The following is a 25,318-nucleotide window of genomic DNA, read 5'->3' on the forward strand; positions in this document are numbered from 1 at the left end:
TGTAATATAATAAGTACAAATTGCAATTGTGTCCCCCTAGAGGAAGTTGCTGAAATTGTTACAACAATTGGAGCAGGGGAATTTTCCACTTCAAAATAAACTGTCTGGCCGTGGGATTGACCTTGGACTTTTCGTTTAAGTGTTATGGCAGATGGGAAAGAAAAAGTAGGTTTGTCGCTCCAAGACAAAACAACGAGGTCTGGGAAATCTTGGCAGCGAAGAGCATCAGCATCTGGCCCTTCTGCTTCATCTGCGGCTGTACCTACACAATCTAAGTCAAGAGGTATGTCATCAGAAGAAGCTTTAGCTCTTGCATTAAGTAAGATAAATGAATCATTGGAAAAGTTAAGTAAAAAAGTGGATGCTGCATCAACTAAGATTGACCAAAATACAATAAGTATTAATAACTTGGGACAAAAGGTGAATACTAATACAGAAACTATTGAGAAACTGGTACAGGAATCTACTTTGATTCGACAGACCATAGAGGAAGCTAAGGAAAAAGCTGCTGCCGTGGAAGTTAAGATAACACAATTGGAAACAAAGAGTGTTCCAGACCTACAGAGGCAACTTGAGGACCATAGGTCAACGCTTTCTATGATTGAACTTAAGGAGAAACAAACGAACTTGAGGATCAGAGCCGTGCCTGAATTAGAGAAGGACAGTTTGATAGACTTTCTCATGCAGGAATTTGCAGACTTTTGGGATTTGGATCTGGATCAAGAAGAATTTAAAATTGTGAGTGCTTTTAGACTTGGAAGAGGAGGGAAGAAGAGCAGGGTGAGAGACTGTTTGATCACCCTCCGAACTAAAGAGGAGAGAGACAAAATTTTGGGTCTGCACTACAAGAAGACGTTGGAAATACAGCAATCGAAAGTGGAAATATTCAAAGATATTCCGAAACACCTTTTGGACCTTAGGTCCAACTACGGAGATTTGGTTGTCCTGCTGAGAAGGAATAGTATTATCTTCAGGTGGGAATTTCCCCAAGGCCTATCCTTTAGTTTCAAAGGAAGAAAGATAAAAATAAGATCAGTAGAGGAGAAGGAAATTTTTTTGAAAGACTACGGAGAAGATCTGCAGAAAGAACTTGGAAAAGAGCCAGGTGCACTGGACAAAAGACCATTAGATAGAGGACCAGAACAAAAAGCATTGGACAGAAGATCACCAAAAAGAGGAATACTGGACATAGCAAGATTACCTTTCGGACTGGACTGTCCAGAGAAAGTGACATTAACACCACCAACAGAACAAGAGCAAACACTTGGCGCGGTTGGAGGAAAATCAGAGTAAGTACATCATGGCACTGCAACTACTAAGCTGGAATGTGAATGAAGAATGTGAATCTGTTTAAGGATAACTATGAAAAATGTTGGATGGAAGTGAAAAAGGGTTTAGAAATATGGTCAAATTTGAAGCTTTCATTGCTAGGCCGTATTGCTGTGATAAAAATGAATGTATTGCCAAGAATGTTGTTTCTGTTTCAAACACTGCAAATTTTGGATAAAATGGACTGTTTCAAGAAGTGGCAGAGAGATATTTCTAGATTTGTCTGGCAGGGCAAGAAGCCCAGAATAAAATTTAAAATACTAACTGATGCAAAAGAAAGAGGTGGATTTGCCCTGCCAGACCTTAAACTTTACTATGAATCAGCTGCATTTTGCTGGCTGAGAGAATGGCTGCTTCTTGAAAACACAGATATTTTTGATTTAGAAGGTTTCAATAATGTATTTGGGTGGCATGCATATTTGTGGTATGATAAGGTCAAAGCATATAAAGCGTTTAAAAACCATATTGTCAGGAAAGCATTGTTTAATGTCTGGACAAGATATAAGGACCTACTTGAAAATAAAACCCCAAGGTGGTTGTCACCGATGGAAGCGAAGGCTCAGAAAAAGCTCAATATGGAGGCCAAATGGCCGAAATATTGGGAAATTTTGGAACAAGAGGGAGATAAATTAAAATTGCAGAGCTTTGAAAAACTAAAAAATAAAGTGCGAGATTGGCTTCATTATTATCAAATAATGGAGGCATACAATTTGGACAAGAAAATTGGCTTCCAGGTGGAAAAATCAAAATTGGAAACAGAACTGTTAGATCCCAAAACTAAGATTCTGTCAAGGATGTATAATCTGCTGCTGAAATGGAATACTCAGGATGAAACGGTGAAATCTGCTATGATTAAATGGGCACAAGATGTTGGACACAACATTATGTTGGCTGACTGGGAACAGTTATGGACCACAGGTATGAAGTTTACGGCATGTAATGCCTTAAGAGAGAATATTATGAAAATGATATACAGGTGGTACATGACACCAGTCAAGCTTGCAAAAATATATCATTTGCCTGATAATAAATGTTGGAAATGTAAAGAGACTGAAGGTACATTCTTTCACCTTTGGTGGACGTGCCCAAGGATTAAGGCTTTCTGGGAGATGATCTATAATGAAATGAAAAAGGTATTTAAATATACCTTTCTGAAGAAACCAGAGGCCTTTCTCCTGGGCATGGTCGGCCAATCGGTGTTAAAGAAGGATAGAATTTTTTTAATGTATGCTACAGCAGCAGCAAGAATACTTATCGCAAAGTATTGGAAGACACAAGATCTACCCACCCGGGAAGAATGGCAGATGAAGGTGATGGATTACATGGAACTGGCGGAAATGACTGGCAGAATCCGAGACCAGGGAGAAGAGTTGGTAGAAGAAGGTTGGAAGAAATTTAAAGACTATCTACAGAAACATTGTAAAATTAAGGAATGTTAGAAGGATGCTGGAATGAAGTTATGTGGTTTCAGCAGTAATGTTACAAAGGAGTATGTAAAAATGGATTGTTAACAGGTGAGAATGTAAAATTACAATATACTAAGATAAATTATTAAGATAAAAACAAAGATGGAAAGGATTTGCTGAATTAACTAATTGAACTAGAATACAAAAAAGGGAGGTGTGAGGAGGTCAAGGAAACAAGCAAATGAAAGACAAGATATGGAAAAACTGACTTGTTTTTAATTGCTTTTATTTTTCTGTATTTTGTATTTTTGTTTTATTTTTCTTTATTTTTGTAATTTTTTGAAATTTTAATAAATATTATTTTTTAAAAAAAATAGAACAGTAGAAGTGATGGTTGGTAATGTAAATAACTTGGAGGACATGGTCATACAGAGGAAGCTGGATGCCAAAAAAAGAAAATTCCTCAATCATTCAGCTGCTGTGAACCATATTGATTTCAGAGGGCTTAAGCATATTTAACCCAATATTGGATTGTGGCCCAGGCCTATGAACATATTCTGTGCTATGTCTACTCATCTCTCAAACTGAAAAGTTGATTTATTTTAGCAGCTCTGAAACTTGAACCCTGCTTTTGAACTGTTGTTTGCAGCTTTCATGCTTATTGGTGCCTGGGACTTTCTTTTATGTAGCTATTTGATCTCATGGATGGCATGCATGCGCTACTTAAAATTTACCATCTAAAGATGGCAACCATAATCCATCCTTCAGAAACAAAGGCTTTCACTGGTGCCCCTAGGCTGGCGCCTCAGACTCTGAGCTTTCATTAAAACAAACAAGCAAACCCTAATTCTCTAGCCCTCCTAGAAAGAAAGTTTAGGGGGCAAAACTGTGCATGTACCTTCTAAGTGATTTCTGTGAAATGAGAGTGTGGTGTGGCTACTTTCTATATATTTTCTGGTACTGAGGAATGCTCCCTATTGCTACTAGCTGGTGACAGCATCAGTGTATGTAAAATCAGGATTGTGCCATCTCCACAATCAGGACCAGCGGGACATCGCTGACTTCCCGTGTAAAACACAAGGTTGCTGCTGGTGGCTGTCTCTCTAATTTTGTTGTGCTACATTCCCCATGGCAACCATTTGACGTTATGCCATTCCCCTGCTGCTCTACAACTATTTTGTGACTTGCACCCTTAATACTCTCAAAATTTGAAATGTGCCCACTGGTTTACTTGCTGTATGGAGTGATAATCATAGCTGGAACTGGGAAGGATTGTTTTGCCTTCTGCAGTATTATGTGGCTCTTAACAGCTTGGCTCTCTTGCTGTGAGTGTTTGGATATTTCATATTGCTCAGGAGTGCTGAACCTGTGGCCCTTCGGATGCTTTTGGGTGGCACCTCTCATGACCCTTGGCCAGCTTGGGCAATGAAGAGGGATGGTGGAAGATGTGGACCAGCAAAGTCTGATGAGCCCCAGGTTCCCCACCCCTGCTATAGTTGTTGCTTCATCCTCATATCTTAATATGGCTTGTAATTGGGATACACTATCCCATAAGATGGTTGGTGTACATGTGGCCCTAGTGTACTAACCATACTGTCTTTGTGAAGCACTGCAATTGGGCTAACATGCTCTTTCTAATATCCCACCATGACATGAATTGTGTAGCCTTTTGCAAGTTGTAGAGGTTATTGATGTTCATACACTCTTGCCAAAATATGATGTCTTTGAAAGCTGTCACCTTTTTAAGCATTTTGTCTGCCATTTTTCTCATGTTTTTGATGCAATTAAAATTTAAATGTGGATTAGCTACAACCTTGATATACTTCCATGGAGAAAAAATCTTAGTCATGTTCCAGCGCTGATTCATAGATTTACCAACCTGGATGTTTGGAAATGAAAGCAAAGTAACACATTTTAAGCCTTAATTTAGTTTTGAGTTAGCTTCTCATGGTGTATTCCCATTACAGCACTGTCTTCAAATGGCCTTTGCCAAATTCTGCACAGCTGTTCTGACAGAAATGTGTGCTTCACACAGCTCATCTTACAAAATGGAGCTGCTTGCATTCAAGAAAACTTGTGTGAGAGAGAAAGGCAGGCAGTGCACATTAAACATGTTAGCATATTCAGATTTTCTAATTATGGGAAGCATACACTTCTGAAATGGTGAATTGTTATCTAAAATTATCTGGGTCTACACTGTGAGAGTTTTAAGGCAGTCAGGTGTTTTGTCCATTAAAAATGACTTCCTGAAACATCTGTCTCTTGTCCAGTATCCAGTCATATAGGTATGTCATTCTTGGCCTAATTAACTGTGGAGTTGATCTGCATATGTATTCCTGCTTCCCTGGAGGAAGCTTTGGAGGCCACAGTCTGAAGCAGAAGACCTTTATGTAGAAGAGAGGGTTTTTGTTTTGTTTTTACTCATTCCTCTCTGTTGATGTTTATCCTTAAAATCATCTGCCATGAAACCTTCTTCCTGGCCTACTCCATCCCCTGCTTTCACATTTTGGACAGGGACAATTTTAAGTAAGGTGAAGAAATCTATTCATATTTTCCACATCAGACTGCAGCCTGTTCAGTTGCATTTCGGAAAGAAAGAAAGAAAGAAAGAAAGAAAGAAAGAAAGAAAGAAAGAAAGGGTAGGGGAAACTGACTTTTGGAACAGGAACATTTTTAACAGATTCAATAGGTGAGAACAGAATTGTCCCTAAGAAGGCCATATTCCTTTTTGCCCATAGCCTAACCTTAGACAATGAGTGGGATTTGGATCTCCCCTGACTCTGTGCAAAGGCTGGTAAGGGAGATGAACTTCCTTGAGGGATTTTTAAAAAAAATAATGTGCCTTGAAGTGAATGGGGAGCCAGCTTAACTGTTTTAGAACTGGCATAATATGCTCGCTTTGGCTTTTTCCGGTAATTAACAGATCAGATGCACTTTGAGCTAATTAATGTTTCAGAGAAGCTTTCAAAGGCAACAAACCCCACAAAGGGCACATTCACTTGTCAAGCCTAGAGGTAACCAAAGCGTATATAAAGAAGCTTACTCTGGAAAGGGCACTTTGGCCTGCAGCCACCTCTTGGGAATCCTGCAGCAATCCTGAGTCCTACACCAGCCCCTTCAAGACTTGCCTGTATGGGATTCCTTGACTGAAAGCATCCCCAAGTCAAGATTGTGATGGTCAGGGAAATGGTTTGACCAGAGGCTTTCTCCAACATGTGCTAGCTTGGGCCATTCTGGGAAATAGTGACATAGGGGTGTTTTAAAATGGGTGATTCCCCCATGTACATATTGAGATGATAAAGCTCCTGTCCCGATTCTTTGGTTTGATTTTTTCCCTTGCCCTGTAGGGGGCTACAAGAGCATAGCATCTCCAAATGCTAGTTTGGGAGGAAAGAGTGGCTGGGCCCAGAGTGGCTGGGGAAACCCAGCCAGATGGGTGGGGTATAAACAAATTATTATTATTATTATTTATTAATTTGCACACACTATTGTGTACTCTGCACCCAGTGCACTCCCACTGCTGGTTTGGGAAGCAGAGTGCATGCAGATAATCCATACCTATCCTGTTGTTACTTATGAAATATTGCATCTTCAATCCAAATCGAGTATAGAACGGCACAGCTGTATTTTAAGCTGGTAATCATTACCATAAAGTGTACACAGGCGGTGTTTCTGACCCCCTTCTCAGGGTTTGGTAGATGGGTGAAGTTTGAAAGAATGAGGGACAGGTCTGAAAAAAATCCAGTCTAGCCCCACTTCCTCCACTGACCTAAGGCAAATGCATGTGGGGTAGAGGGAGGAATAGGGGGGAAAGCTGAGTATTGTCTTCTTTCTCCTTCCTGTCAAACTTGGCAGGTCTTTATTTAGCTTTATATGCACACAGCAGATTTTAAAGCTACCAGGGCATCTTCACCTTGATCTGTGACTTTCCCAGCCTTACTCACACATCACTCTGTGTTCTGGCTACATGTGGTGGGGAGCAGGACCCCTTGCTGCCTCAGCTGATGGCGGTATGTATAGATTAAAGGCCTGCATTTGTACAGTCCATGCATCTAGGTCTGATCCACACAGTTAGTCACATCTGAATATTGCTCATATTGCGTCTTGACTTTGCCAAAGTGAGAAGCTTAATTTGGATCATGGACCTTCATCCTCTACTTCAGTAGCTATGACTCATACCATTCTCCTACATTGACATTTGCATTTAGCTAGAAATATGTTTTATTTAATTGCTAAATGCCCATGCTTTCATGTTCTGGCTTGAATAAAAGTCTTCACTTTAGATATTTTTAACTGCTAGCTTGGGTCATTTTGAAACACCTACACTCACCTGCTTGCTGTTCTGGTCTTAAGATGTGGAGTTATAAAGTGATTTCTCAGGAGGCTTGGAAAGGTGACCAACTCTGACTAATTTGGAAAGGACGTGGGCTGTCAAACTTCAGTTAATGTGCCACATACACCTGATCAGCATCTTCAGTTTTCTCCTGGGTGTAGCAAACTAATAGAAGGTGGTGGTGATTGAAGTGCCAGCATTAAAACTGATGACCCTAATCTGATTTTGATCTGTGGAAAGTCACTCCAAGGCTGCGGTTGAATGGGGGAAAGTGGAAACCTTGCTTGGACAGGTGGGGCCTCTGTCAGTCACAACAACTAATCCTGCAGCAGTGGATGGCATTATCACTGGGTAGCAGCTATTATAGCAGGTTGTGTCAGTGATGGGAAGCAGGGCCCATTCCATCAGCTCTGCTGACAATCTCCACTGGGCTCCTGCTCCTGAACTTCTTCTGCCTCCGTTCTTCCCTCCCCATCACTTTTCCCTCTTGTGTCATAACTTTCAGATTGGGAGCCAGCAAACAGGGGCTGTCTTGTTTTCATTAATGGTACGTAAGCCACTCTGGGAGGTTTTTTTGCTGAAGAGCAAGTTAAAGATATAAATAAATAAGACATATAATAAATATAAAGCTTGTTTTGAAGAAATAAAGTGCAGCACCGGAGTAATGTCATTGTTTTAGTGTTGCTGAGCTGGCAAAGTGGTTGGGACATCCCATGCAAAGCAAGCACTTGTAAATGCAGGAGTGGCAGGTTGGGATTGTAAACTAGAAATAATAACAACAATGCAAATTGTGTATGGGAGAAGTGGGTGTTTTGCAGCTGATGAGTTTCTGTTAATGCAAGGCTGAGAACATGAGAAACCAGGCTGCTCCAAGGAAGATGACAAGCTCGTGCAAGTTTGCAAGCTGTGCCATTCTTGTCAACTTGCGCATTCTAGAAATCTCTACATAAAGTTTTGCTTAAATACTGTGTATCTTCTTATCTGGTCATCTAATAACTTATTTAACTCCTTAGAATTTTTTTTAAACAACAATACAAGCTTCCTCCTTTGAAAAACAAACCCTATAGAAGTTCCTTGCATCTGCACCAGTGATATTTTACTGTCATAGCACGTTCCAGCTTCACACCTAGCCCAGTTTTGTAGATAAAAGTCTGCAGTTAATAATGTAAGAAGTGGATCAGGTCATGGCTCCATCTATCTACTCAAGTATCCTGCCGCCTACAGTGCTCAGCTAAATGCTTCCAGAAAGCCCACAAGCAGGGGGCATAAAGTCAGCAGCCTTCTTCCACTGTCCCCAGGTATTCAGAGGTACACTGACCCAGAACAAGGACAGTTTCTTTAGCTATCATAGCCTTTGATATACCTCACTTCAGTCAATTATGTTTAATCCCCATAAAAAAACTACATGACACACTTTTCAGGCATTATGTTCCCTATGAGTACAATCATATCGACCATGAGAGCAGCTGGCCCGACTCCTGCCATTGCATCGCCAGTGACCTAGCTCTGCTACCATCCTTGTTTTGAAAGTCTGAAGCAGGGAATCTGTTCTGTGTGCAGAGACTCCCCAAACATTTGACAAGCCTGCCAACATAGGAGCCAACTCCTGGGGGTTGTGGGGGCTTCGGCCCCCATAGTAAAATATTTCAGGTGGTTGGGCCCCCAGAAAGTTGATGGGCATTCCCATTCAAATGGTGTGTGTGCACTGCGTCATGTGATCAATTATGTGGGGCAGGGCTAACCTGAGCCCTCACAATGTTTTATTCAAGATGGCACCCCAGCCTGCCCATGTGGGACTGCAGTCAGGTGAATGCCCAAATAGGGGTTGATTCCATATTCCTCTCCGCATTTTGTGGCAGTGATTTGCATGTATTAGTTATGCATTTTATTTGTATGTTTATTAAATTTTATATGCCACATTTTCTTCCAAGGAGTTCAAGGTGATGTACATGGTTCTCCCCTCTCTTTTATCTTCACAACAACCGTTTGAGTTAGGTTAGGCTGAGAAATAGTAACTGGCCCAAGGTCACACAATGAGTTTCATGAGGCTGATTCGAATCCTGGCCTCCCAAGTCAAAGTCCAGCACTCTAACCATTACACCACACTGTCTCTTATTATATATGGAGAAGAAATTTATTCTGTCTATCCCAAATCTACTGCTATTCAATTAACAAACACCAGGACAGCTTAAAATATTGAAAACAGGAAGAATCAGTGCCAGCATGGCCACTGGTGGAGGAACAGAGATGCGGAGGGAGCGGACCGCCCCCGGCACCACTATTTCAGTAGGGTGCCATCGCGGTGCTCCCCCCCCCGGACATCTCCAACACACCCCCATGTGCTGGGCGCCACACCCCCACAGGCAGTGTGCCGCGCCCCAGAACGTGTGTCACGTCCCTGCAGGCGGTGCGCCACTCCCTCATGGGCGGTGTGCCACACCCCCATGATGCACACCACGCCCCCACCTGATCTCCACCACCCCCAGTAGCGGAGCATGCAGCTTCGCCACTGAGCATGGCTCTGAATACCTGGTCCTGGGAAACAAACATCATGCCCTGCTTTCAGGCTTCCCATACTATAGGTATCTATTTGGCCACTGTCAGAAACGGGATGCTGAACTAGATAGGCTTTGACCCTCACCCAGCAGGGTTCTCCTTGTATTCTTAGATGTAGCTTCAGTTCAGCTTACAATACAAAATGGAAAAACTGAAAGATAGAAATATGAAAGATAAACTAATTATACAATCTGAGGCAGGGGAGATCAACTTGTAAAACCAAGTGAAATCTGATAAACAGCGAAGGCAACAAGAGTCACAAACATTACTAACAGCTAACGATATGGGAGGACATGATAGGTTTTGTCTGGCACCTAGAGATTGCAGGGAAGGCAACCCAGCACATGTATCTTTTTTGGGGGAGGGATCTATGACTTGGGCACTGCTATTGAAAAGGATTGATGTTTAACTTCTGAAAGTGGCACTGCTCAAAGAAAGGCCTGTGAAGAAGCCTCAACTCCTATGCAGGTTTATTTGGGAAAATATGGCTGTTTGTAGATTCCTCGGCCCCAAGGCAGTTAAACTTCACTACTTAATGCAGTAGTCCAAATATAGCAATACCATAGATTTAGTTTAATGGCATCATGATACTGGTCATTGCATTTTTGACCCTGTTCCACATGCCTTTTTTAAAAGAAGCTGCACAGTATAAACTGAGACTTTTTAATTGAGCTGTCAACCATCAATTCAATATTTCTTTCCTGTATAGCCACTACTATCCCATCAATGTGTACCAGACTTACTGATTTTTTTTTGCCCTGGTGTGTCTTGCTTTAGTGCACAGGTTCTTGTTGGTTGTCAAAGTATAACCATAATATTGCAAGATGCTGAAGAACCGTTTTACACCTGCTCTCTGAGCAAGAGCGATTAGCTGTGAAGTGGTGGCCAGTGGAGGCTGGTGCCTATTAGGACTAATAGGGTGGAAGGCAGGGAGACCAACAGCAGGTGGTGCCAGAGGCAATAGCAAGTGAAGCTGGAGCCAATGATAGATGGAGCTAACTAATTCTGGTTTTGTCCCATCCTCCTCCCTGTTGAGTTCTACATGGGCAACAGTGAGCTTGAGGAGGAAGAGGAGGCTGGCATCCAGTGTCACCCACTGGGCTGGTTGCAAGCAAGGAGGCAGGCAGATGGGGGCTGGTTGGGGGCAGGCTGAGTTTGGCGGGACAGTGCTCCATTTCCCTATTGCACCAGCCTCCACTCGTGGTAACCGTGTAGATCCTATAGAAGGCTTTGTGTTAAGACTCCTTAGATTTTCAAAACGGCTTTTAAAAATGAGATTATATTTCATAAATATTGTAAGCATAATTTCTTAGGGAAGTTAAAGAATGGGAGAGAGTGCTTTTAGTTTCTCCTTTAAAATGCATCCAAGCACTAAGTTCAGGATACTGGGACCCGCCTGGCATGAAGGTGGAGGGGGTGGGCGTGGGTAGCTCCATGGCAGCAAATCTGGGAGCTGTATTTGGCTCTCCTTAAACAGGAGTGGGGACGCGGGTGGCGCTGTGGGTTAAACCACAGAGCCTAGGACTTGCCGATCAGAAGGTTGGCGGTTCGAATCCCCGCAACGGGGTGAGCTCCCGTTGCTCGGTCCCTGCTCCTGCCAACCTAGCAGTTCAAAAGCATGTCAAAGTGCAAGTAGATAAATAGGTACCGCTCCAGCGGGAAGGTAAATGGCATTTCCGTGTGCTGCTCTGGTTCGCCAGAAGCGGCTTAGTCATGCTGGCCACATGACCCAGAAGCTGGACGCCGGCTTCTCTCGGCCAGTAAAGCGAGATGAGTGCCGCAACCCCAGAGTCGTCCGCAACTGGACCTAATGGTCAGGTGTCCCTTTACCTTTAAACAGGAGTGAGAAGTGGCAGCTAACCCTGCTGCACTGGGAGACATATCTTTCCCTTCTACAGCATTATTAGGTGTCAGGTGTGGAAGCAAACAAGTGGGAAAGGAGGAGCATGGCAGCTTGTGCGGAGGGAGTGTACTTATGTGTGGAGAGTGACCGCAGACACATTTTAAAATGATGTTTTTTGCAAAGGAAGGCACATGCTGAACTTTATGTAACTGGACAGGTAGCCTGTGGAGAATTTGGGGGTGGGGGTGGGCAGGGGGGTAGGCTTTTGTTTCAAAGCACATGCCAGTATTCTTGGAGACGGTTAACCTGGTGGCTCAGATGCTGAAGGAAGGAAGGTGGTTCAGAGCAGGACTTCAGCCTAACCTTGAGAAATCAAAGGCAGTAAAATATTCTGGGCTTTCTGACATGCTCAAAAGAACTGTGCTTCAAGTGCCTCTAACATAGCAATAGGTGACAAATGGAAAAGTCTAACCTGATGAATGGCGATTGCTAAGGTTATGATCAAAACTGCCATTTCTTTTTGTGCCAGCTATGCTGAAAAATCATCCTGACTGTTCTAAAATTAGCTGCAGAACACAAGAGGCACTGGCTGGTTCCTTCACTGGTGTGTTGCTAGGGGAATCTATCCATCTCTCTCTCATTTTGCACCAATCCAACTGGTTAGTTTTCAGGGCTGGGACTGAGTGTAGAAGCACCACCATGACAGGTGGCATATTGTGTCTCTAGAGATTAGTATTTTGTTTTTAAATCTCCAATAGATGTTTAACTTCTACTTTTAAAAGTGAATGGGAGGTGCTGTTTGTAGACTTCTAAGTAGCCTTGCTCTGCATCACCACACCCCATGACCATTCCTAGCTTTTACCACTGTAAGGTTTGTTTGTTTTTACCAAAACTAGTTAAAGCAGTTTCTGGGCAAAGATGAAATGGATGAGGTTGGTTTTGGACAGCTTTCGTGCAAGATAAGGAATGCATTAAATTACCAAAGGATATGCACCTGGAGAGCAGTGCATTGGAGGTTGGTTAAGTGATATATTTTTAATCAGCTGCTCTCATCTCTGTCCCTACCTTTTGTGAATGTTGTTATGGACACTGAGGAGCTAGGAGCAGGCTGTCTCCTCCCCTGATGGTGTAACTCGACTTCTCTCTCTCTGCGTGTGTGTCTCAAACGGTGCCAATCAAAATCAGCTGAGATGCTGACAGCCTCCCCGTTAAGAACCCGCTGCAGAAACTGCGTGAGAAATCTTGCAAGAGGAAGTGGCTCAACTCTGCTCGACAGAAAGCAAGCAGGAAGGGGTGGGGGAGAAGGAGGGAGGTGATGCCGTTCTCGCAACCAGCCTCCGTGGGCTGCAGGCAGGAGAACCAAGCCACGGATGGGGAATGAGTTTGTGAGCAGCTTCCACCACCACCACCAGCAGCAGCAGAGAAGCCCCTTGGGGTCTGGCACCACCCTCTCCACTTCTGGCAATGCTTAGTCCGAGAAGGGAGGTTGGTGGCTGAAGAGAGGAGAGGTGATCCCCAGCAAGGCTCGTTTCTCCCTTAAAGGAGACGTCACCGGGTTTGCTCAGCAGAGGAAAACTGTTGCAAAGCATGGCAAGTGGGAGCTGGAGAGGCTGAAGCCGTGCTTGCTTGCTTGCTGCTGCTGCTGCTGCTGTGATTGCCTGGAACTGGATTGGGAAACAGCGCTGCTGCCGCAGTGAGCGGAGAATCCGATGGTTACCTGGCTCTCTGGCTCACTGGAGGGCTTCACGTGCGCCCAGGACCCGGGATCCCCTCTCGGATGACGGTCGACAACAGCATGAGCAGTGGCTACTGTAGTTTGGATGAAGACTTGGAGGACTGTTTTTTCACAGCCAGGACCACCTTGTTTAGGAGCGCTCAGAGCAAATTTGCCGCAAAGGTAACGAGCTGTATGGCAATTCTGTAGCGCACCCCCCTAAGAATCTGTATGCAAAACCTATTTCTAGCTATCAGCATTTAATGATATTCTAGAGGCATTCGTTCATTTGCAGTGCATGGGTAGCCTTGCTCAGTTGCAATGGCTTGAAAGCTTATCTTTATGTCATTTCCGTCTTTCAAACTCTGATCTCTTCATAGTCGCCCAAGTGCTTGACTTTGACACCTGTTAACTCTGACATTCAGGGAACAGCAGTCTCACAGAGACCCTGTAGTTGTCCTTCACATGTAATATTTCTGAACATCTACCTTCTCAAAGGGTGTGTGAGATCGGTTGCTAAACTGATTGAATGACATTGAACTGTATCGTCAGCGCATTAAGTCTAGTGAGACTGTATCACTGTTTTGTTTAATTTTAAAAAAAATGCATTATTGCTTGGAAGATTTCTATCCTGGTGTGGATATAATGAGTCAGAGACTGTTGGCTAACTTGCATATACATGTAATTATGATTCTCAGAGCTGATGGGCATATTCCACTTCTCCATATAGTCATGTAAATCTAATATGAGGGAAATTTTTGTCTGCTCCTCTGGTTTTACATGGGTTTTAGAATTATGAGGTTACAACAAAACAAAATGAATTAAGCTGATCTTGCCCTGTTTGCTTCAACCATGCAGTGTATTTGCAGTGACTGTAATGACTAAATGAAGGCTTAGCAGGGTGGATTCAGTTTAAATCATGGAGATTTAAAATTGCCACAAAAAGAGCAATATAAATCCAGCTTCCCGTGTTGTAATCTGCATATTTCCTGAACGTATGCGGCAGCAAATTAGTATGTGTGACAGTTAAAACACAGTGGTTTTTACTCATGTATGAGGAAAAGGGGACAGTTGTGAAATTAATGGGTTCCTTTGCACACATGCATTGAGCGAGATCACTTACTCTGAGGATTAAGTGCTCAGAACTTTCCAGAAGTAATGGCTTATAGTTACTGGGTAGAACAGTGAAAGTAAATGCTGAAGCTGTTTAGCTGGTAGAGTCATAAATATTCATAATTTTGAGAAATGAACACTTTGCAGAACTCAAGCTTTTTTGTTGCAGGAGGTGGGGGGGCGGTAAGAAAGAAGAGAAGAAGAAAAAAAAAAGGCCCAAGAAGGGTTTTGGGATGATTCAGGATTGTGTCTCCTGGGTCCTAGCACCTGTGTCAGTCCCCAGGTCCAGTAGGAAGATCACAAGAAGAGCAATACATAAGCTTTTGTTGTGTCTATAATGCTCAATCTCAAAAGTTAAAACTTTTTTCCCTGCCACTCCTAATGCTTTTATATAAAATATTAATGAACACGTTGATGGAGAACCACCCATTTCTCTTTAACAGACGAGTCAGATAAATGTCAGCATATTTCTATTAAATTTAGGTTTCATTTTAGAGCTGGATACTTTTGAACAGAAAAAATACCGTATCTGAAACAAAACAATGTTCTGTTTTATTTTATAAAAAAAATACTTAACATTTTATCTTTAAGGATCACTTCTTCTTCTTCTTCTTCGTCTTCTTTATTGAATTTATATACTGCCCTATACCCGGAGGTCTCTCAGCAGTTCACATAAACAGATTACAGTATATAAAATTAAAATAAAAGCAGTAACCCAATAATACCCCCCTCCAAAGAGCCACATTTTAAAAGAGTATGGGGATGTAAATCGGATCACCCAAAGGCCTGGTTGAAAAGGAACATTTTTGCCTGGTACCTAAAGGTGTATAGTGAAGGCAACAAGTGAACTTCCCTGGGGAGAGCGTTCCACAGACGGGGAGCCACTGCAGAGAAGGCCCATTCTCGTGTTGCCTCCCTCTGGACTTTCACCCTGAGGCTTAGACTTTCAGGCTTAGGCTTTTAGCAAGAGGTCAACAACCATATACTGTTCAGCCTTATACAAGCACTCCTCCCCCACTTAGGCATGTTCTACTTGCATGCTACCACATATAGGCATGGTGCTGGAAAATAAATAAATAGAATCATGCCAGGAAATGGTGGGAGAGAGCTGAAGAGTCCTTGTAGCTTGAAAGGAGACCCGCCGGAGCCCAAAGAGGATGTCGCCGAGGGCGGATGAAGCCCCAAAGACACCTGAGGTGCAGTGGGACTTTCTTTAAGCTGCTCAGCCTCCCTACCTAATAGCTGATGAGCAAGGTAGCACAGCCATCGCTGCCACCGCTTTCCCATGCCTCCTCCAGTTGGTCCCATAGCTTCAACTCTAGATATTTTGGTACCAATTGGAGAGGGAGCAGAGATAAAGCTGGAGAGCTGGGGGAAATAGGCATTTAGAGGCGTTTTAGAGGGTGCTCCCCACTTTATGCAATTTTACTTAGGTGCACGATGGCCCAGAACATAACCCCCGCATAAGTGAGGGGACGCCTGTGATACTCTCAGGACTATATCTATTCCAAAAGAGAATGCTATGAAACAATATGAAGATTAGGCACATATTTGCAGTTGTTCCAATTCTATCAATATATTTGTGTTTATGATATGATTTCAAGGACTTGGAGGCAATAGAGGCTTCTTTGCCTTGGCATATTCCACCCCTACCTTTCATGTCCCATCATTTTAAAACTAGTTTTGCAAATTATGATAAATTGTACCATGGAAAATTTAAGTGTCGGCTCAGATCCATGCTGTTATGACAAATTGTACATGCACACCCATCCACATCAGTGTGACATTCCCAGCTATATTCTGGATAGTGTCCATGATACTTTTCTATCCTGGTGCGGATTTGAAACTTTGCTTAGCCACACGAGTGCTCATGAAGTCATTTATTTTTTTAAGGAAAAGATAGCAGTAGGGCTACACTCTTGCGCACAACAATGTCCCTGACTTCAAGAATATTTTCACATCTTTACAAGCCCATTTTAACCTGGGCAGTTGGCTCTTGTCTCTCCAGTACTAGAGTGAACTTGTTTGCTTTTATAAAAAGGAAGTAAACAGGTTCTTCTGCCCGCAGTGACCCTCTCCTTCCCCTTCATTATCATTACATGGTGACCGAGGCACTGAAGCAGGATCAGGGTTGATAACTCTGAAGCAGTAAGAGGGAAGTCACTCCCACAGAAAGGATTGTTTCTGTACTACGTTGGTTCACCAGCCAGCTAGGTTTGTCTAACGGAAAGACATTTTAGGCAGGAGTCTAGTTTTGCACCGGAAAAGGAACCCTAAAGCACTGAAAGATTTGGATCAGTGTAAAACAAGCATTGGGTGAAATCCCTTGCATAGAAGTTTGAGCCTAAAGCTGCTTTTAGCTCTAGAGGAGGAAGTGATGTCATACCTCAGTGGTCGTCTGCTTCTGTCTGTGGAGAAATGTATTTCAGTTGATTTTTGTGCCCTTTCGGTGCCAGAAAGAATAATTGTTATGGGCTCATCTTTCTAAAAAGCATTGCAAGCATACTTTACAGATCTATTCTTGCCACGTGGTCTGGTGCTGTTCCACAGTGCAGGCCACAGTCTCCTCTTTTCCTGCTTCTTTCCTCCCCCCACCCAACTATTCTCTTTGGATTTCCTGTGAACCAGAAGGGATTTTTCTTTAGGTTAGTTTAATAACCTGCCTCATCTGCTGCCATTTTTCCTTTAAAAAAAGGCTTTGACTGAGTCATGTCTGTAGGCAATCTGAAAGATCAAAATCTTCTATATGTTTCTACTCCAGTGCACATGTTGTTCCTTTCTTTTTGTGTGGAGGCTAGAAATGTAGAAACAGCCAGACAATATCAATGAGTTGGCCTATCTAGCCAAAATTTCCTCTTTCTGAAATGACGGCTAGCACCAGATGCTTCAGAGGAGGGTGCAAGAGCACACAGATAACTCACACTCCATTATGTGGGATAATTTGCCTCCATTTAAGAAATTCTGAAATCATTAGTGACTTTGGACTTAAGCCTAGAACATGGGGGTTGGTTTCTCTCTTTCACTGATACCAGGAACTATTTGCATTCTGTTTTGTGTGAGAATTGCTGAAAAACTGAAAAGTCAAGTTTGGGGCAAGGTCAATTAGACCTTGACTGCCTTTGCCAGAGCTTCATGGCATTTCTTCTATGAACATTCAGTATGTATCAACAAGCTTAAAGGTAAAGGACCCCTGACAGTTAAGTCCAGTCGTGAACGACTCTGGGGTTGCGGCACTGATTTCACTTTAAAGGCTGAGGAGCCGGCGTTTGTCCGCAGACAGTTTTTCCGGGTCATTTGGCCAGCATGACTAAGCTGCTTCTGGCGAAACCAGAGCAGTGCACGGAAACGCCATTTACCTTCCCGTCGGAGTGGTACCTATTTATCTACTTGTACTTTGATGTGCTTTTGAACTGATAGGTTGGCAGGAGCTGGGAACAAGTGATGCGAGCTCACCCCGTTGGGGGGATTCGAACCACGACCTTCTGATTGGCAAGCCCTAGGCTCAGTGGTTTAGACTACAGCGCCACCTGCATCCCTATAGTTTATTCCTTGCTCTGCTTGATGGTCAACCTAAGAGAAATATCTCCGGAAAGCAACAAGACAAGTTGTTTGAGCTTATGCTAGTATGAATTGACAAGTAGAGTGGAAGGTCTTCCATGTTGCTGTACCAGTGCCTGATCCATGCTTCAGCTCTGGTGGCAATGCAGTGTCATGAGTTGCAGCATTGTGCTCAGGGCAATTCCTGTGTCTGGCTGTGTCCCAGCTGCAAGTGAACCCTAAGCAGGTAGATTCAAATGTAATTTAATTGTGTACAAATGAAAAAGTAGATAGGGTTGTAGGTTCTGTTCTTTTCTAAGATGTACCAGTCTTCAACATTTGATAGATAAAATTGAGTATTTGGCTTCTTGAGAAACTGAAGAGCATCTCTGAGGTCCAGGCCTTAAGCATCCAAAGCTGTGTCCAGATTCTGGGCTACCGACTAGCGTTCAGAGCAAAGCTCCCTGCATCCATTCAATATTGTATTAATATTCTGTTTGCTGCTTTGACGGCCTTCAGTCCAAAAGGTGGTATATAAATAAACCATAATATCTTCATTCATGTTATCATGCAGCTGAACACCTTTGGAGGAGAATGTAAGAGCTAGCTACAGATCCATGCTCTCCTCATCTGCCATCTACCTAGCCAAACAACACAGCTGTATTTCTCTGACTCTCTCCACTTCTAGGAATCCTCAGGGCCTCTTCTCTATCATTTGATGATCTGCCAAGGTCTGTCCCACTTCTTCTCCACATTGCGCTCTCTGTCCAAGACGTTGCCATCTCCTTCAGTTCTAAAATTGAAACCATATGCTGTGATCTCTCTTCCTCCATTCCGCTCTGCAAATTGCCCCTTCTCCTCCATCTTCCTCTTCCTTTCCTCCCCCTTTGTCTCACTTGAGGAATTGACTGGCCCATGTTCTCATCTAATGCCTCAACATCCCACCTTGATTCTATCTTCTTCCATTTCCTGATTGCCATCTTCCTCCTCACCATTATCCCTCCCCTCCTTTACATAATCAACCATTGTCTCTCTTGTGACTCCTTTCCATATTGCATTTAAGTATGCCATTGTCTTCATGTTCTTAACATACAAACCACCTCAAACCCATCTTCCCTCTCCAACTAATGTGCCATCTCGCAACTACCTTTGCCTTCAAACCCCTGGAGTCTACTGTTTCAATTTTCTCTCCTCCAGCCAACTTCTTAATCTGCCACTAATCTGGTTTTCACCCTTTGCACTCCACTGAAACTACTCTCGCAAATGTAAGTGAAGATGTGTGTTTGTGCACCTGCGAGTGAGGATGTGTGTCTGTGTGTGCATGACAATGAATTCAGAGGACATAAAGGTTGCCCACCCCCTGCCTTATGCTTTTGAACACTTTTCACATGTCTTTGTCTCATGTGGAAAAGTCAAGATCTTCTCAGTGTCATCCTGTGACAATGAGCTCCACTAGATTATAAAGGTTGGTTCATTCTCTGTTCTATACCAGAAGTACGCTGAACATATTGTAAGTGAAGTACTTGTTCACTTCTAACTTTCTTTACTAATAATGACATTTTCTGTTACAAACAGAGGTCTTCACGGCATAGTTTCTATAACCCCCCCTCCGCGCTCCCCGAATTCCTGTGTTGTGGGAACTGGCATTCTTGATAAATTATTCCTTGCTATCTGTGTGTAGAATCACATTGCATTTAATGGGAATTGTAAGTAGCTAGCTTCTCCCTCCCCTGGCTTTTGGGTGGCTGGAGGGTATAATTTAAGACTTTTAAGAAATTGTTGCCGTCATCCATTAGAGGGACTGTTAAAACTGTATGATTACTTTTGGCATGGATTATTGTTGGAAGGTTTAACAGAATGACAGGCATGGCATGTACTGAACAGTGGGAGTAACTTGCCCCTTGCAGCACCCAGCATTCTTAAGGAAGTGAATGTCAAATTATGGTAAAAAGGATTTAGGAACAAATCATGTCCTAATAGGGTAAAAGAGCAGATGATTTACAAAAGGGTAATTGATAATCTCAAAAGCACTTGATCACCTTAAGAACCTCCTGCTGATTGCTGGGCTGTTGGAATGAAGCTGATTGCTTATGGTAGGAAGGGTGAGAATAATTGCATATTGTATGTAACAAATAGGAAGCTTTTCCTATTTCTGCCACAATTGTGAGTCACATAAACTAAATGCTCCCTGACTCCAGGTTTTAAATGCAAGCTGTTTGGTTAAACATGGATCTCTCGGTGTGGATAGAGTTTTTCCTGCACCTCCAAGAATCTTCTGGGATTGTTATTGGAGGGGGGAAACAGGTGCAGCCTTTAAATATGGCCTTTGTACAACTCTTGTAGAGACATACAGAATGCCAAGAGCACCAGCTTTGTTTGGGGAGGTTCTGCATACAGGAGACTTCTGAGAAGAAAGGAAAAAGCTGTATATTTGGGGGATGCAAATTTTCAAAGATCTGTAACCTCTCATTATTTCAACAGAACTGTGCAGGGGAAATCATGCTGGCTTTCCTAGCACTTGACCCTTTTGTCTCTCCAAATGCAGACTAATCACCGGGGATGTATGTTACAGTGAAACTGAACCTGCAACCTAATACTAAGGTCTCTTGTTGTGGGTGGTTGTGTGGTGCTCTGTCTTATAATGAAATTCAATAGGGACTGTAATTCTGAGATGCATAGGATTATGGCACTGAATCTTCTAACACAGACTGATGTACTAAGGGTTATATGATGCTTCTTGACCAAACCGTAATGTTATATATGATACTTTGTATAGATCAACTGTCTTTCTCTCTGTGTGTGTCCATTTATATATATGATATTTTTAATTTGCAGGTACATTATAGCTAACTTTTATGTTCCTCTCATCCCGTCGTCTTCCTTTTAGTTTTCCTTCTGTTGACTTTTTTCTTCCAGCAATTATTTTGAGCTCCTAAAACAGATGTTGGGAACTTTAATCGTAGTGGAAAACTGTTGGTCCACATTCCAGTGCAGCCTTCTGAGCAGACTAAGGGCAATGGTTCCTCAACAACCCTGATCTATGGCTGCAATTGTATCAATTTCTGTTTTAAAATAAATCAACAATTTATGAGTCTGTTGTAAACAGAGGCCAGATTCAAAAAATAATTTACCTGCTAGGACAAGAATGTATAAGGCTTGTGAATTTTTAATATTTATTTATTGAATTCCTCTCAAGGGAGCTTAGGACAATGTACAATAAAGAATAAAACAACAAAATGCATCCCATAAATAAATATAACCAGATATAGCACTAACATCGCCAAAAAAATAATCAGAATTAAAACACTGACACAGACCAACCTGCAGCTGTTGAGAATTAAACTCTAACTTAGTAGCCTGGTTCACACATGGCACACTCAGCCACTTGAAAAATGCTGAGGGTTTTGGTGGACAATTTAAATATTTTTCTGTCTATTGTAGCAATTCACTGTGCTAGAAGCTATATAATTCTAATTGCATTGCTTCTTTTGTTTGCTTTTATTTGTTTACCTCCTTTCGCTCTGTCTTTCGTGTATCTAAACCACCTCTCTGCTCCCTTCCCTCTACCCCTCAGGTCATTTCTGGTCACCTTGTGGATGGACCATTGGGTTCATAGAACAATGGAGCAGCTGCTATACCCACTGCTCTTCACAGGCAGCCATGGACCACCTGAGTGAAGTTCACAGACCACCAGTGGCCCACAAGAAACAGTTTGGTAACCCCTACATTAAGCCAATCTATGGCTTAGCAAGATCATTTGTGTGGTCCTCTTAAACCATACTTTGGCTTAGTGTGATGTGCAAACCATCCCTATATTATATTATATTATATTATATTATATTATATTATATTAACCTCACCCCAAAGACTCATTCCTCCATTGTCTCCTGTGACAGATGGATGCCAACTACTGAGCCAAAACGCCATAGCTCCAGTCTGATAGTATTTGGCACCACAGTGTGAGACCAGATACAGAAAAAGTGTGTGTGTTTTCCAGCAAATGCCTCATGTTGCCAGAAAGATGAGTCAATTAGCATGTTCTAGTGAGTTATTTCACACAGGAGCTTGTTGAGACAGGTAACTAATCAAATATGTGGAGGAGGAAAGGAACTGAAGAAATCCTGATCTGGCAAAACTGTGAGGGTGGGGAGAGGAATTAAACAATATTTAATTTGGAAAAAATAGGGAATTTAATCTGAAAAAATAAGGAGTTAACCTTAACATGAGGGGTCCAATGGTACACAGAACAACATCCTTCAAACCATTCTCCCCCTGTTTGTAAATGTTTGCTATGTTGAGATTTCTAGCAGTGTTGCTATGGTACCATGTAATACTGCAGGCAGACTGACTTCCTGGCTTGCTCTTAAATTCGCAGCAGATAACTTAAAAGTTAAAACACCTCACTTGTGCAGAGGAGAGGCTTTCTTGCATCTGCAAATCAGTGTTGTTGTTGTTGTTTAGTTGTTTAGTCATGTCCGACTCTTCGTGACCCCATGGACCAGAGCACCAGGCACTCCTGTCTTCTACTGCCTCCCGCAGTTTGGTCAAAATCAATAATAGTGCTCATTTTAAACCTGAAGGTAGTGGTTAGTCCGTTCAGTTTCCCATAAGAGTGTTAGGTTTGGAGACTGAATATAGGACTAAGATTTCTACTATTCTGTAATCAGAATAGTAGAATTTGGGTATACATCAGAAGATCTGTCTGTGGGTAAGGAATTTCTTGACTGATAGGCCGCAGACAGTGAGAATGGGACCTTACTATTCTTCTACTCTAGTATTAAGCACAGGAGCCCCTCAGGGATGTGTGCTAAGTCCCTTTCTCTATTCCCTGTACACATTTGATTGCACCCCACTGTATAAGTCCAACACAATCATCAAATTTGCGGATGATACAACAGTGGTGGGGCTCATTAGTGAGAACAATGAGACTGCTTATAGGAAAGAAGTACAGGGGTTAATTCAATGGTGTAAAGAAAACAATCTTATGCTTAACACCAAAAAAACCAAAGAACTCATAATTGACTTTAGGAGAAAGAAAAGTGTATTTTTACCATTGTACATAAATGGCGAGGAGGTGGAGAGGGTTGGTAGTTTTAAATACCTGGGCATTTATATCTCTGAGGACCTCTCATGGACTGCAAATATTAATATGGTTGTGAGGAAGGTGCAGGGGAGGTTGTATTTCCTGAGAATGCTCAGGGGACTGAATCTATCTCAGCACCTACTTCTGTCCTATTATCACAGTACCATCGAGAGTGTCTTAACCTATAGTGTATTATCGTGGTATGGGAGCAGCTCCGAAACGGATAAAAAAGCTTTACAGAGAATAATTAAAATTGCCCAGAATGTTATTGGGCTCCAACTACCAACCCTGGATGAGATCTTCACGTCTCGCACTTTGAAGAAGTCACACAATATCCTGAGAGATCCCACCCATCCTGCTCACAACTTCTTTGAACTGTTGCCTTCGGGCAGAAGATATAGGACAATGAAAACACGAACCACACGCCTTCTGAATAGCTTCTATCCAAGAGCTCTGATTGCACTAAATAATGATCTCAGGGCCAGTTGCAAGAAATAGCAAGCAGGGAGTAGGAAGGAATGAGATAGGTTTTAGGTTATGTTATGCCTTTAAATAGGTTATGTTATATTCTGGATTATGTTATGTTTTATAGATTATGTCTGAATAGGATGAGAGTGTTGGAGATACGTGTAAATGTGTATGTGAACCCGGTCTTTGGGGGGGTGTTTGATTTTCGTTGTTGTGTATACTGTGTATATACGGACAATGACAATAAATTTATCTAAATCAGTATGCTTAGTGAGTGCTGTAGTATTAATGGGTGTGATTTTTCATTTTAGCTGAGAGAGTATTGCAATGGAATTTCATACTAGTTGGGGTCTTCTCCAGTCTGGGGCCCTGCAACTTCCATCTGCCCCAGCCAGCATGGCCAATTGTCAGGGATGATGGTAGACTAGCAACACTTGGAGGTCACCAGGTTGAGGAAGGCTGGTACAATTCTGTTATCACAATTTACACAATTATACTGAATGGGTGCACTCTGCTTACATTGTGACTAGTCCCCCGTTTAGAACTTGGTTTTGTGAATGGGTTTTTCATTAAGTTGTCAACCTGCTGTAGTCTCAGTGAACTTGAGTGTATGCAAGAATGCCAAGTTCCTTATTGGAATGTTTTGCAAGAATAGTATATGCAATAACAATGTTAATCAACATGTAATGGGGGCAGGAGGGGAAAGATGGCTGTTGACTTTGCCCTAGCCAGCAACATCTTACCTTCACTTTGCAGTGGTGTCCATGACATTTGACAACGTGGAATGAAATGGGAGAATTCGGTTAAGACATTTGCATGTTATCCTATACTTTTTTGTCAGAGCAGAAAAAACCCTTGTGATAATTGCTATGGTTACTAACCTCATTTTTAATTTATCTAATGATTCTCTGTACTGAGTTACAGGTGAGCAAAAATTCAGGTGCTTTTTCAGTCCTGCTCCATTTCTTCTAGTTCTTTCTGCATGGGCAGTCTCATGCAACAGGAATATGGCATTTAGCATGGGGGTCTCAACTGGTCCAATGTGTTCATCATATAGAGTCCAGTATATAGACTTAAGCAGTATAAAAATTGTAGAACTAATCTGTCTCACTCTCATCCTTGATTGATTAGGTCTAGTTCCATCTAGTGCAACATCTTTTGGAAAGAATTCCAGCCACCAGCAGGTACTAGTTGGTCAGGTGCATATGAGCAGTGGACCACCAATGAGTTGTTGTCTACCTACCTTCTGGTATACTAAGGCATCAGATCTGCTACACTGGTTTTACTGTGGACAGGCACTTAGAGTAAAAATCCTTACCAAAAAAACCCATCCAATTTCCCCCAACACCAATACTTGGGACGATCTCCAAAGAATTATTGTAGCACCACTGAACGCAATTCAGTTGAAGCCTCATTATGACTGTGATCTACCAGTTGAAGACCTGCTCACTTGGAAGTGACCTTGGCAGCTAGGAGTACAAGCCAGTCTTGCTGAACAGCCAGCTTAATTTAGCTTAGAATGCTGCATTGTGGGTGATGTAGGAATGCTCTTGCTTAAAAGGGCAAGCTCACCCCAAGTCCTTCCCATGACGTGGTATCACTTCCCCATGTTGTGATGATACTGCATTGTGTGCTTCCCCACCCATATTCCATCCCATTGGCCACTTCTGAAAGTAATCAAGGAAGTGCACAGTCTATAAGCTTTAGCATGACAATTAAAAATGGTCTTAATGAGGTGGAGGTGATGACAGATTTGCTGTATATTGCTTTTTCTCAGTTGTTGCCTAGAGCAATACTGCAGTTTTCCTTAGCTTGATTTTGGAAATTTCCATAGCCCAGTATGTCTTCCTGGCTAGAAAGGGGCTTTCAAGATATGGCACATGTTGCACATGTTGCTGTGAAAAGCACTTAAAGACAAAGAGGCCTGGAATTGGAA

The 25,318-nt window shown here is 42.4% G+C and overlaps 1 protein-coding gene across 3 annotated transcripts in view; it reads left to right on the top strand.

The window, feature by feature from the left end:
- Nucleotides 1–25,318, top strand: part of RASSF5 (Ras association domain family member 5) — a 104,769-nt gene that overhangs the window by 47,481 nt on the left and 31,970 nt on the right. The window contains exon 1 of one of the 3 annotated variants that reach the window (XM_083617144.1): nt 12,491–13,364. The exons of the other annotated variants lie outside the window; for them this stretch is intronic. Coding sequence (XP_083473270.1) covers nt 13,245–13,364 — 120 coding nt within the window. The 5' untranslated portion in view covers nt 12,491–13,244. Of the gene's footprint in view, nt 1–12,490; nt 13,365–25,318 lie in introns of those variants that run through there. 3 annotated transcript variants of the gene reach the window in all.

This window comes from Podarcis filfolensis, assembly GCF_964270895.1.
Source record: "Podarcis filfolensis genome assembly, chromosome: 6".
Taxonomy (NCBI): domain Eukaryota; kingdom Metazoa; phylum Chordata; class Lepidosauria; order Squamata; family Lacertidae; genus Podarcis; species Podarcis filfolensis.